Source organism: Xenopus tropicalis, chromosome 4, assembly GCF_000004195.4.
Source record: "Xenopus tropicalis strain Nigerian chromosome 4, UCB_Xtro_10.0, whole genome shotgun sequence".
Taxonomy (NCBI): domain Eukaryota; kingdom Metazoa; phylum Chordata; class Amphibia; order Anura; family Pipidae; genus Xenopus; species Xenopus tropicalis.
This window is the reverse complement of record NC_030680.2, coordinates 43,686,173-43,700,805: the sequence shown is the minus strand read 5'-3', so window position 1 is coordinate 43,700,805 and position 14,633 is coordinate 43,686,173. Positions and strand designations below refer to the sequence as shown.

At 38.9% G+C, this 14,633-nt stretch overlaps 1 protein-coding gene across 1 annotated transcript in view; it reads right to left on the bottom strand.

Moving 5' to 3' along the window:
- Positions 1-14,627, bottom strand: part of brd7 (bromodomain containing 7) — a 36,697-nt gene extending 22,070 nt beyond the window's left edge. Inside the window, exons 1-9 of the mRNA NM_001008007.1 lie at positions 14,466-14,627; positions 13,914-14,116; positions 12,181-12,316; positions 10,811-10,865; positions 7,036-7,180; positions 3,934-4,044; positions 3,278-3,459; positions 2,078-2,207; positions 1,546-1,621 (exon numbers count right to left, since the gene is read on the bottom strand). Of these exons, the coding sequence (NP_001008008.1) occupies positions 1,546-1,621; positions 2,078-2,207; positions 3,278-3,459; positions 3,934-4,044; positions 7,036-7,180; positions 10,811-10,865; positions 12,181-12,316; positions 13,914-14,116; positions 14,466-14,538 (1,111 nt within the window). The 5' untranslated portion in view covers positions 14,539-14,627. The remainder of the gene's footprint in view (positions 1-1,545; positions 1,622-2,077; positions 2,208-3,277; positions 3,460-3,933; positions 4,045-7,035; positions 7,181-10,810; positions 10,866-12,180; positions 12,317-13,913; positions 14,117-14,465) is intronic.
- Positions 14,628-14,633: the final 6 nt, after the last annotated feature.

Sequence of the window (14,633 nt, the reverse complement as noted above, 5' to 3'; positions counted from 1 at the left end):
CAGGGGAGTATTAGTAGCAAGGCTAGGTTGGGAGCAGGCATGGCTGAAACAGGCTGGGCGGCAAGGCAGAGCTGTATGGCAAGGCAGGGCTGATGGTGCCAGGACTCGCTGGGCAGCTTCTGCGCTCTATCAGCAGAGGCAGGGTATCTGCAAGGCTTGTTGTATGCATTAAGCTTACGTGAATGGCCCCAACGTCCTGCATTTTTCCCAACATAGGGATTGGTTTTGGAAGGCAAATCTCAGGAATTGCTGATGAGGAGGGAATATTGTGACATGCAAGTATCCCAGAGAGGCCAGAAAATCTCCCAGTTCCAGTGCCTGTATGATGATTGAATCAACCCCCATCTTGAACTTGTGGTACACAATTCATCAGTTCAGGAGCTTTAGGTCCAGAATAGAATGGAATTGTGATAAAGAGGTTGGAGTTAAACCCCTGAAACTTCTGGGTTGGAGAGAACTGGTATGATGACCCCTGTCTTGCGAAGTGAGTCTATTATGGATAAAAAAGCCTGGACATGAAGTGTCCTGGGGTACCTGGCAAAACACTGGTACAGATAACTGGTACAGATGGTCTGGACCACCCAAGGGTCATCCACGTATTCCTTCCAGGTGTTTGCAAACATACAAATGTATCCTCCTATGATGTTAATGTTTGGTTCCCCCCCCCAAGGATACTCAATATATTATTGCTTAATACATAGAGGATGATATGATGTTGCGCATTAAAAAAAGTTTTGAAATTTTTCATCTCACAGAGCACACACACCTACACAATTTGTCAGATATATAAACATTTTTATATATTTATATTTTTTAATGTTTTATTGCTAGTTTGAATAGCACAATTGCTACTTGCACTGGGCAATTGTGTATTTTATTTTGGTAATATGATAGAACTTTATTGTATTTTTTGTTGTTACTTTCCAGATTGCAAAAATAAAAAAACCTGAGCATAAGTATGATTACAGTGTGACCTAACATTTCAGACATCTGCACAACATTTATATGTATAAATATATATATATGTATAAATATATAAGGGGATCATATAATAACCTTTCTAATGCTTCCATTAAAATATTCGGAAAGGATTTTTTACAGTGAGAGCTGTGAAGTTCTGGAATTCCCTCCCCAAATCAGTCGTACTGGCTGATACATTATATAACTTTAAGAAGGGGCTGGATGGATTCTTAGCAAGTGAGGGAATACAGGGTTATGGGAGGTAGCTCTTAGTACTAGTTGATCCAGGGACTGGTCCGATTGCCATCTTGGAGTCAGGAAGAAATTTTTTCCCCTCTGCGGCAAATTAGAGAGGCTTCAGATGGGGTTTTTCGCCTTCCTCTGGATCAACTAGTAGTTAGGCAGGTTATATATAGGCATTATGGTTGAACTTGATGGACGTATGTCTTTTTTTTCAACCCAACTTACTATGTATTTTTAAAGTATGCCCTTTTTTTCGCCTTTGAAACATTTGCTTTTCTAATCCTTTCATACATATGAAAGGAATATCCCTCTCCTCATAATGTGTTTGCAGCAGTTACATACCAGCAGGATACAGGTCTCCAGGACTGAGCAGTGCAAGTGTTGTAGTCCCATCCAACTTCCTTCTCTCAAATTCAAACTGCAGAATTAGTACATGAATACAACAGAAAGCCAATGTTACATAAGCAAGTGTAAAGTGGTAATTCACCCCTAAATTAGCTAATATTATCCACGTTATGCGCTTGCATGGGTTTCGTTTGGGATCTTTGGATTCCCTTTACACTTCACTGGTAAAAACTTGCGTGCAATTGTGATAGGGACCTTAGACTGTAGGAGCTACTGGGGCTGGGACAGATGTAAATAAAGTATAATCTTTGTAAAGCACTGCAGTTCATGTTGGCCCTATATTAATAACAACAATAAATAATTATACTAATGCATACCTGGAGCAATCAGATGGGAAAATCAAACTGGACATTAGGTATTCATGTATCCACAAAGCATGTGCCCTTTGCTAAACACAGCACAGTGTGTGCAGACATCCTTCTATCACCCTTCTATCTATGTTTTTCAACAAAATATTTGCCCTGCTCACCTGGCTATTTACTACTCTCTTTGAAAGCTTGCCAGATGACTCCCTGATTATCTGTTCAATTTGCTCTTGTTCCTTCTCAATTGCACCTTCGTTTGGCTTCTGTTTGTCTTCCTGTAAATCTTTTTCTTTTCTAAAAAAAAAAAAAAAAAAAAAGAACATAAAATTATTAATTCTCATGAAAAAAATTAAAAGAAAGCATGGTCTCACATTCATAAGACATCAAGTATCACATGACTAGCAATGTACTGTAAGGAATAACGGATGAGAGGTATTGGCTCAGTCACCTAGATATAACAAGGCTGTCATATCAGACAAGTCCATAAACAATTGTACCATTACTGCCTACTAATGAAAGACAAAAGCTCTTATTTATAGTAGACACAGCACAAATCTGCACTTCATTACTGTATAAACCTTGGACCTGAGCAAAATTATTTTCTGAATGCAAACATCTATCTGGTCTGTCTTATAGTGCTTGTTACTATTTAATGCTTAAAGGAGAACTAAACCCTAAAGATAAATATGGCTAGAAATGCCATATTTTAAATACTAAATTGACTGCACTTAAAGTTCCAGCATCATTATAGTAGTCATGATATAGTTATTTACGGTTGTCAAAGGAGCTTTCCATTTGGATTGTTAGAACTGTACTGGACTGTGCACATGATCAAAGTTCTCTGAGAAGCTGTCAGAAAGCTAAGCTTAGGGGTTGTTTAAAGTAGAAAGTGAGGTTGACCTTTCATACAAACAGATGCTCTAGGTCTGATTGTTAAATCCTGGTGCTAAATGCACTGTATTGTGTGTTTTTCCCTCCTTTGTTGCTAGTTCGACTAACGTGAACAAGAATTGTTGGGAATTGTTGATCTATAGATATCATAAAAAAGTGCCTGTACATATTTTGTATTGCTGTGTTTTGGGATTGAGTAGCCTTCCAAATCAGTATTTTTGCAAAAAGGATTAAATAGGTTTATGATATATGACTCTATATAAGTGCACAGTAAATGACTAAATATTCTGAACTTTTCATCTTCATGTGGAATTGTGTTTTAAAGGCAGCTATCAATAGTATTTTTTGAAAAAAAACCTCCTTTCCGAATGCACTGCCATGAGCATCTATATAAGGGTACACACATAAAGAACAAGTGACCCAGTTCACCCAGTACATGCATGAGTAAAATGTTGGATTGGTTGAGGCCATACCTTTTTAGATCTTTCACAGGGCTTTTGAAAGCTGCCACCTCATCTTTATCCATTGAATCATCTTTATGCGGTTCATAAGTTCCATCTCCACTAACTTGTGGATCCCATTTGTCTTTATCCTTACCACTGTTTTGCAGATCAGACATGAATTCTATACTCTGATTTAAACTCTGGATTCTCTCCTGAATGGTAAAAAAAAAAAGTACAAACAGCTTAAAAAATGAGAAGAATTCATTTGCAAACTGCTGATGTATGGAAACTACTGCTGCTGTCCACTAAGTGCATTTTGGGGTGTGCCAATCTCTATCACATAATTACATATACTGCCATTTTGTGACTTGTTCATGCATTGTGAGCTGTGTGTGCCATTTTTCAGGGCTCTCACTGAACATAATTTTTGACTACTCTTTTCATATTGTTTTTTTTTTATTTATAGGGGAAAACTTGGTAACTGAAATTCAAGTCATTCTACTTCTGTTCAAAAGAACACAATCAATCTCCCTGAGAATCAGTTGGACTGTATAATGTACAATTACAATATACTGTAATAAAGAAAAACAATACTATTCTCTAATGTATTTCTTGTACCTATCATTTAACATATTAACATAGTGGGTTACAGTTATATGTTGCGAGTTCTACTTAAATAAAATTACCTGGCTTAAAATTTTAATTCCAGAATTTAACAGTTTCTTTGCAGCTCTGTAATATATGGTTCCGGGTTTGTTGTAAATCATGGCATTGTGGCATATCTGCTTGAAGTTTTCCTGAAATGATATTTACAGTAAAACATAAACCATCACACAGAACACAACTGTGTAGGAAGACAGGAATTTAATCCCTTAGTAAAAGATTAAAGTGAAAGTTAGCCCACTTAAAAATATCTTTTAGATATTTTCAACAACTTTTTATATGGCTGGTCTAATAATTTGGCTTAATACAATTGGAATTGTAAACACTATTTTGTTGCTACTGGTCAATCTAATTTTAAGCATAAATGTGTCTGTGGGTTTTTTTGGATCTGTTCACAACCTCAACCAATTATAAAGCCAGTCATATAAACCCCTACTTGGTTGCTTGGATTAGTATCCTGTTCCTATGACTACATATCTCTTTGTTTTAAGATCTCAACAATAAAGACAAGTTTTAGTGGACCAATACTTGGAATTTGTATCTTAGCCTGATGCAGACAGTGGTACACTAAGTTCATTTTAAAGTGATCTTCATCTAAGCAGATGCACCTGAATAGGCAGTGCATTATTTAAGTTGAACATTTACGAGGATATGTTACATGTCATCTGCTGTAGCTATATGTTAGTGTGTGCACAGCAGTACATATGATGCATAGAGGACAAAGCAGGATGCTATAACTACCCCTTTGGATTCTTCAACTAAACCACACAAGTCATCTTAAATACTAAACTTAAAAAAGTTTGTTTTGCATGAAACAAACATGTTTGTTTTGAAGCAGCAGCCCCCCATTTCTCACTTCTAAAAACGCCCAAGTAGTATCAATGTAAATAATTATTTAAGGCACTGGGCATGGCAGGATATTTAATTTACAACTGATGTGAAAATGAGAAATCAAAGCATATTAGTATCAATGTAAATAATTATTTAAGGCACTGGGCATGGCAGGATATTTAATTTACAACTGATGTGAAAATGAGAAATCAAAGCATATAACAAAGGGAAAATGAAACATCTTTTTACACCAAATCGTAAAATGCCAGTTATGTACCCATACATTTAAAGGGGAACTATCATGATTTGGAATCTGCTTAACTTGGCTCAGTTCTGACAGGCAGCTTGTGTTCTGAGCAGAGAGGGGTGGAAGTGGTCCAACCATTCTTGACTGACATCTACAGTTTAACCTCCACCTGCACATCTTTCCTATCTGATAGAAAACCAGGAAAAGACTTTGAAGAAGGTCTAAAAATTCAACCAAAATCACTTACAAACACCAATAACGTCTTTGTTATTTATGAGAAAACATGAAAGAAGCCACATATCACTTGCTTTTTTGAGCAGCAACAATCAAGTTATTTGGCACAAAGGCAGGGGATGCTGGGAGTTGTAGTGAAATAACTTTAGGGCATTTTATCTCTATAAAACTACAATTTACATGTTGTTGGAACAATAACTTGCAACATTGTTTCCACAATAACATTGTAGTCACTCTATATATGTATGTAGGCTAATCAATAGAATATATGGCAATTTCTATCACGGACTGGCTATAGAGGAGTAAGTGCTACAAACTGACCAGGTGACCCTAATTAGACTCAGTTGGCCAATCAAGAACCCTGAAAGCCTGGCTAATCAGTCTATAGGAGAGCTCTGACTGAGAGACAGAGGTGTCTGTGAATCCAACATACAGGAATCTATGTGCCTGTGCAGAGGTCTGTAATATTGCTGCAATTGATGTGTAACTGTCGCTGGAATGGAAAAGTCTCTTTTATACACTCTTTTGTTACAGCTGTATCTGGCTATTGAAGTAAGATCTGTATCTGCATGTGTAAATTGCAGGAGGGTGACTGGTAGCGGATCTAAGGCTGCTGGTTAGCACCACAAAACCCAAATGCAAAAGAGCCCAAAGTGCTGTGTATATGTGGATATAAACAATAACCTGCTTTACATTTATATGTACAAATGCAGCTTCACTAGCACCCAGCCTGGCTCCATTCCTTTACTTTCCCTTTGCACATGTATGCTGTTGAGGGGTGTGGCCACATGACATGCCACAGAAAATCAGCTTTCCCTTGCACTCACACATTTCTGTGTCACTGACGCAGACCAGGGAGCCAGAGATTCTGGAGGTTGGGGGATGGGAGGCTGTGTTAATAAATAGCCATTACTTTGTTACGGTGCAAAATTTTTAAAAGCTATAAATTGTCAAAATGTCTAGACTTTATATTTTCAATATTATAAAAGAAAATTTCATGATAGTTCCCCTTTAATGCTTTAATAAAAAGTACTCATTTGTAAGCACAGGAGTTGTAAATAACCCATAGTCTTATTTCCTATGAACTTCAAGACATGTATCACATATTTATTTCCTTATTGCTCTGCCAGAAAATTAGTAAAATGGATAGTATACACTCATGTTGAACATGAGTTCAATGAGCAGGGCTCTTTGCCTGTTTTAATCACATAAAATCTAATGTTTCTTGTTCATTTTGGTCCTTAAGAGGCAGATAATGGCCACACATGCTACAATTATGATCTTGGTCCACTGGTCATAGGAAAGATGTTCGTCCACTCTACTAACGTTAAGAGCTGAATTGTCAGATATGCAGGTAAAAACAAAGAAATTCTTTATCTTATCAGACAATTCAGCATTGACGTTACATTTGGGCACCTTTAAAGGCGCCCATCCAAATTCTCAGTCATGCCCGATCAGCAAGACAACCTATATCCAAGGTTTTTACCGATATCGGTCACCTTGTCTCCTACCATACATGCATCGAGGTTTTGTACGATAAGATCGGTGCGTGTATGGCCACCTTTAGATTACCTGTATACAACCCCATCCATTCCTCTTTGTTATGGCTATTTTGTTAGCAGGAGTCCATTATAAAAGAGGATTATTACTGCTCTGGTAATATCTACCTTGCATGGTAATTTAAACAATAAGCAAAACGTATGTTTTCAGTTCATGGGCATACTGCCCCTGGAACATAAAACTTCTGATTGCCTCTGCTACATAACTTATCATGTATCGTACATTCATACAAAAATATATATGTGATGTGTACCTTAAACTCCTCTATTGACCGATATTGACAGTTACGAATCTTTTCCTTCATTGTGCTGAAATCCATTGGATTTTTAATTATCAAAGAGTAACCAGGAGCAATGAAATCTGTGACCGGAAAGGAAAAGAAAGCTCCAGGATCTTTTCTGCATTAAAAAAGTAACAGTTAAGTAAAAACATACAGACTGCACATCACAGATATTGATATTCACAAACAGATAAAAATGTTTAGAATAATTCATAAAAGAAAAAAAAAAAGCAATACAGTTTAAAGGGCTGGAGACCATGTCTCCCCCCGCCCCCCGATGAGATTTAATGTGGATAAATGTATGGTCATGCACGTGGGATGTAAAAATATGCAAGCCAATTATACCCTTAATGGGACTGCACTAGGTAAATCCATTATGGAAAAGGATAATAAACTTGGCTGTAGCAAGCAAAGCCAGGAAATTTACAAGGGACATAGATTCACTGGAGGAGGGTGTTATCCTTCCCCTTTACAGAAGAATATGCTGTTCAGTATTGGTTTCTAGTGCTCAAACGGGACATTACTGAATTAGAGAAGGGTCTAGGGGTCTAGGGGGATCTAGGGGTTTTTGTAGATCACAAGTTGTCCAATTCCAGGCAGTGTCATTCTGTGGCTACTACAGCAAATAAAGTGCTGTCTTGTATAAAAAAGGGCATTGACTCAAGGGATGAGAACATATTTTTGCCGCTTTATAGGTCCCTGGTAAGGCCCCACCTTGAGTATGCAGTGCAGTTTTGGGCTCCAGTCCTTAAGAAGGATATTAATGAGCTGGAGAGAGTGCAGAGACGTGCAACTAAACTGGTAAAGGGGATGGAAGATTTAAGCTATGAGGTTAGACTGTCGAGGTTGGGGTTGTTTTCTCTGGAAAAGAGGCGCTTGCGAGGGCACATGATTACTCTGTACAAGTACATTAGAGGGGATTATAGGCAGTTGGGGGATGTTCTTTTTCCCATAAAAACAATCAGCGCACCAGAGGTCACCCCTATAGATTAGAGGAACAGAGCTTCCATTTGAAGCAGCGTAGGTGGTTTTTCACGGTGAGGGCAGTGAGGCTGTGGAATGCCCTTCCTAGTGATGTGGTAATGGCAGACTGTGTTAATGCCTTTAAGAGGGGCCTGGATGAGTTTTTGAACAAGCAGAATATCCAGGGCTATTGTGATACTAATATCTACAGTTAGTGCTGGGTGGTATGACCAAAAATTTATATCATGGTATTTTTCAAAATTATATCGGTATCACGGTATTTGACGGTATTTTTTTTTCCCCATGCATGATTAGATGACCACCCCAAACACCCGCCACCCGCACCCCCCCCGCCACCCCAAACACCCCCCCATCCGCACGCAGCCCCCCACCCCCCCATCCGCACGCACCCCCCATCCGCACGCACCCCCCCATCCGCACGCAGCCCCCCCATCCGCACGCACCCCCCCACCCCAAACACCCCCCCATCCGCACGCACCCCCCCACCCCAAACACCCCCCCATCCGCACGCACCCCCCCACCCCAAACACCCCCCATCCGCACACCCCCCCCACCCCAAACACCCCCCATCCGCACACACACCCCCCCACCCCACCCCAAACACCCCCCCATCCCCTTCACATAAATATAACCCCCCACCCCATCCCACCCCCCCAAACACAACCCCATCCCCTTCACATAAGTATAACCCACCCACCCCCCACCCCCCATCCCCTTCACATAAATATAACCCTCCACCCCACCCCCCCAAACACAACCCCATCCCCTTCACATAAAATATAATTACTGGCCAGGCACCCCCCCCCCCCCCGACAGCTCACATTGGTATCCGACTCTGAATGCGTCCTAGCGATGGCGCTTTTGTAGAGTGTGCGCGCTGACGTCACATGCGCGCTGACGTCACGTGTGCGCTGACGTCACGTGCGCACCCGGAAGTATTCAGCACACCGGTATGTAGAAAATTCATATCGGTTTCAAAAAAAAAAACGGTGATCGGTTTTTACCGGTATACCGCCCAGCACTATCTACAGTTAGTATTACTGGTTGTAAATATATAGTTTATGTATGTGAGTGTATAGATTGGTTAGTATAGGTTTGCTGGGTTTACTCGGATGGGTTGAACTTGATGGACAATGGTCTTTTTTCAACCCTATGTAACTATGTAAGAGAGGGTGCCGAGAAGGATAACTAAGCTGGTAAAGGGTACGGAAAGTATCAGTTATGATGAAAGACTGGCCAAGTTAGGGTTGTTTACAGAGAAGAGGCGCTTAAGAGGTGATATGATAACTATGTATAAAGGGATCATATAATAACCTCTCTAATGCTTTATTTACCAGTAGGTCCTTGCAACGGACACAAGGACACCCACTTTATTTAGGAGAAAGGAGGTTCCATTTAAATATTCATAAAGGATTTTTTACTGCGAGAGATGTGACGTTGTGGAATTCCACCCCCCCCCTGAAATAGTATACTGGCTAGATAGCTTTAAGAAGGGGTTGGATGGCTTTTTAACAAGTGAGGGTGAAATGCAGGGTTAAAGGAACAGTAACACCAAAAAATGAAAGTTTTTTAAAGTAATTAAAATATAATGTACTGTTGCCCTGCACTGGTAAAAGTTGTGTGTTTGCTACAGTAACTCTACTATAGTTTATATAAATAAGCTGCTGTGTAGCCATGGGGGCAGCCATTAAAGCTAGAAAAAAGGAGAAAAGGCACAGGTGACATAGCAGATAACAGATGACCTCTCTAGAATACAATAGTGTTTATCGGTTATCTCCTGTGTGCCTGTGCCTTTTCTCCTTTGAATGGCTGCCCCCGTGGCTAAACAGCAGCTTTGTTTATATAAATTTCTGAGGCAAACACACCAGTTGTACCAGTGCAGGGCAGCAGTATATTTTACTCTTATTACTTCTATACACTTTCATTTTTTGGTGTTACTGTTCCTTTAAGGGACTTAGGTGTTAGTATAAGTTGATGCAGGGACTGGTCCGACTGCTATCTTGAAGTCAGGAAGTAATTTTTCCCCCTCCTTATGGTTGGCATTATGGTTGAACTTGATGGACATATGTCTTTTTTCAACCTAACTTTTTATTTTACTATGTTACTATTAGAGAAGGAAGAGGATTGCTCGTTCGCAGCACCCCCCAGTGATTTTACCTTTCCTTCTACTTTAAACAGCTCCCAAATGAAATACCCCTCTCTCTTTATTAAAGTCTGATGTCTAAGATGAGAAGCGGAAAACTGAAGATGAAATCAGTTACATTCTAATCTAGCATAAAACTCTTTTTGGTAAACCAAGTCTTCCTTCTCCTTTGAATAGGAAGTTGGTCAAAGAGCTGTCTACTGCACATACTTTCTGTCTCCTGCTTCAATGGAAGTCAATCAGGCTTTTTAACTGACCACCTCTATCCAAAGGAGAAGAATACTCAGTATACAAAAGGAGGCAGAGCTTTCCACTATATAAGGAAGATAATGATTGCAGCTGCAGGTTTATGATTCTCTTAGAAAAGGCATCTGACTCATGATGTGAGAGGTGTATGTAATTTTGGGTGTTTGGGTGTGGGTAGATTCTTTTTGGGATTTTAAAATAACAAAGATGACATCCTTAACAGGTAAAAATACAAACAAGTATTTTTATTTAATTCCATGCACAATATCAGGCTACAAAAGAAAACATGTCAGCAAAACAACTAATGTGCAAGATCTTTACAGTTTCATGCAATAAACAGTTTTCGCTTTTTTCTTAAATAAGATTAGCATTTACCTCTGCAGTTGTCGAACCAACTGATTTAGTGCTTCTTGCAGTGGTGTTTGCTCTTCTACATAAACATAAGGAAACCATGTATAAATGAAAAGTTAATTAACTATTATTAATTTACATTTCTTTTAGCAGACAGCCATTTATAGAAACATAGATCGAGATTACAATTTCCAAACCCCCTTTGAACTGGCCAGACTCCAGATGACTGTTGCAGGTATATAAAAATATAGTTATAGTAGTCACCCTGATATTATCATATCACCCCCAATTGCTTTTCATCCTGCACCCTCCTTAGGGGTGACAAGCCACATAGTTTGGAAACATACACTCTAGCCTAGCTGGTAAGCCACTGACCAACGGAACTTACTGCAAAGTAACTGCAAATGCTTAACAAAAGCAACATAAAAGGCATAATTTACTAAGATGGCTTAAAGGAAAAGTAACACTACAATTTTTTAAGTAAAATAATCTATCTTTGCATAGTGAATTCTGCATCTTCTGGATTGCCATATCTGAAATGACCCGATACAACGTTTTTACAAGGTAATTTCTAATAAAGCATTTAAAATAATAAACGCTGGGAAGGATACGGCAATTATTGGAGCAGGATAGAATAGATTTTTTACTTAAAAAACAGGCACAAAGAGCTATGTTTCTCCACAGTGAGTGATTTACATTCAGATATCTGTTGGGGAGGATGTCAGAGAGGGCCGGTATCAAGAAGATAAGGAGCTGACTTGGTCTGAAGGGGCCAAACCAGCAACTTAAATCTGGCCGTGCATGGCAAGTATTAGCTAAAGAACATTCTTCAATAATGAATTTTCTTGTACAAATGTGTTTTAAATTGTTTGTTCACCTTCAAATGTCCAAATCTTATTAAACCACCAACAATGCTCTGAGCGTGTTAGAAAATCAGTTTTCCATAGTAAAAGTAAAATGGCCACTGTAAAAATCTTCTTTTCTTATACCTGTTAAATTAGCCCTTCTGTCTTTCTGGTCGGTTTTCTGAAGACATGATAGTATAAAATAACCAGCTGCATAAATTCAAAGGTCATTACTTTCTCCCTATCAATGGCATACACAGACAGACTCAGCATAGCACAAATCTGACATACTGTTATATTAAAATTGCAGCTCTCTCTCACAGGCACAGGAAGTAGTGAGAATGACAGGAGAAATAGCCAATAGGAGTTAAGTCTGCTTCCAATACTAATTGTGACACCATATAAGGAAGTAAAAAAAAAAAGCAATTGTTTATAGGGTCCACTGAAAGTTGTAGCATTATAAAATGTCACAGAAGACACAACTTAACATGCAGCACCAGTTTCAATGGGACTTCTACAAAATCCATAAAACTTAGAACATTTATTTACCTTCTGGCTTTGAAAGGGAAGATTCTGGCACAGTTATGGCAGGAATATCCCCACCTAATGATGAATGCATCTTATGTTCTTTATCTGCTGCATTTTCATGTTGATTTTTTTTTTGATCTTTCTTCTTCTTATCATCCTAAATTAAAGACCGATGAGAAATATAAATAAAGAAAAAAATCTTGTGCACTGTTGCCCTGTGTAGCCATGGGTGCTCCATTTAATATGAAAATGAAGCAGTGGCACAAGTTACATAGCAGATAACAGAAAAGCTCTGTAAAACACCATTATATTCTACAGAATCACTCTGTTATCTGCTTTGCAACCTAATGCCTTTTCTCTTTTTTCAAGCTTGCATGGCTGCCACTGTGGCTACAGAGCAGTTCATTTAGTTAAATTATAGTAGTCTTTCTGAATCAAATACACAAGTTTTAGGCCCCACAAGTTATATTAGTCGCCCACGGTAAATCTCTGCTAGCACGAGCAACTAATTTCCCCGACAAGCCTTTTCACCTGCAATAAAGGGAATCGTAAGTGGAAAGGCCTATTCATCTAATTTTTTCCCAAAGTTGTACAAAGTTGCCTTGAAAATGAAAATTGTGTGTGACTTCAGAAAAACAAAGACACATATGCCTTTCCACCAGCAATTCACTTTGTTGGCGGTGAAAAGGCATTTTGGGGAGATAAGTCACCCAAGGTAGCAGAGATTTATCGCAAGCAGCTTATCTATTCATAGGGCATTAGCCTCATCAGTGCAGGGCAACAGTACATAGTATTTCAGTTATTCTCATTTTTTGGTGTTATTGTTTTTTTAATCTCCACATAATTATAATTACTGATGTAAGGTAGCAAGACACCAAACAAAATACAAAAGTCCTTTAAATCTCATTCAGTTGGACAATGACACAGATCAGTCCATGTTGAATTTTATTAGCCAATGGCCAGAGCGTGTTTGGTAATTGCAAGTTGGAAAAGTTTTTAATCTTTTTATAGCCTTCCCCTTTGTAGGCATCAATAAGCTTTACTTTCCGATCCTCACTCAGTTGTTTAGAGGAGCTCATAGTTAAGTGATAGGCCAAAATTTAGGGTGTCGGATTTTATGCAGCACTGTACTGTTGGTAAGAGACAACATGTAATGGTTATTAAGGGAAAACTATACCCTCAGAATGAATACTTAACCAAAAAATAGTTTATGTGGCCTATTAAAGAATTCTAGCAGTCACAAGTACAATTTCTCGATGAGTACGCACTCCAGACACGGGTGAAGGTGGTTTAAGAAACAGCTTTATTCACATTTGTCCTGACGCGTTTTGTGTTTTTCAACACATAGTCATAGGTAACTATGACTATGTGTTGAAAAACACAAAATGCGTCAGGACAAATGTGAATAAAGCTGTTTCTTAAACCACCTTTCACCCCTATCTGAAGTGCGTACCCATTGAGAAATTGTGCTTGTGACTGCTGGGTCTCCCTTTGCTACAGGTCTGGGGCGCTTTACGGGGACCACTGGATCAGTGGGGTGAGTGTCCATGAAAAACTGTGATTTACATGATAATCTAATGAAGAAATAGTCTGTACTACATTTGTTGTTGTACTACATTTTACTTACAAATTAGCTAGTCATGTAATGTAGCATAGGGTGTCCAAATATTTACACTTGAACAGTATTGTGTGTAGCAAAGGAAAACTGATTAAGCCAAATTGTAATACTTGCTGTTTTGAAATATAATAATAACCTTTTTCTTCTTCTTTTCCTCATTAGGTACTAAAACTTTTTCAGTCTTCTTTTTTTTCTTCTTCTTCTTTTCTTTGTGTTTGTCATGATCAGACTTATCCTCATGAAAGCCCTGCAGCAGAGCTCCAGCACGGGCTGTTGACAACTCTTTCACTTCTCCAGTACCAACCTTCAGTACAAGTTTTAATGGCTTTTCTACATATTCTACAAAAAAAACACACAGAAAAGATAAGCAATATGAAGTTAAACTGTAACCTAATTAAAGTAGTTGGAACATGATGAAAGGTGCACGACCTCCAAAGAGTTGTGTGCTGTGTAGCAAACAAAAGTTTTGCCTCACCAGCTTGCATATGCTCTACTGCGTTCCCTATTGTCAGGACAGATACTACAAAGGAAATAGCATTTCTCCATATCACTTAATACGGCTATATTATAAAGAAAATCTAAGAACGCACAATGAGTTGTTATACAGTGTCCATATAAGACCCGGCAGTTTTTTTTAACACAGCAAGGTTTGTGATTATTAAGAAACGCTAATCTTTTTAGGTCTCACCGGCTCCTCGCACGTCCCCTTTCCCCTCATATCCATTTTTCTCCCCTTTGTGCTTCTTATGTTTTTTCCCCATTGCGAGCGCCTGTCTTTAACGCAGTGCTCTCCACCAAACAAAGACGTCATCTACCCGCGACGGTAGCAACCTTTGTTGCAGGCCCTGAGTGTTGT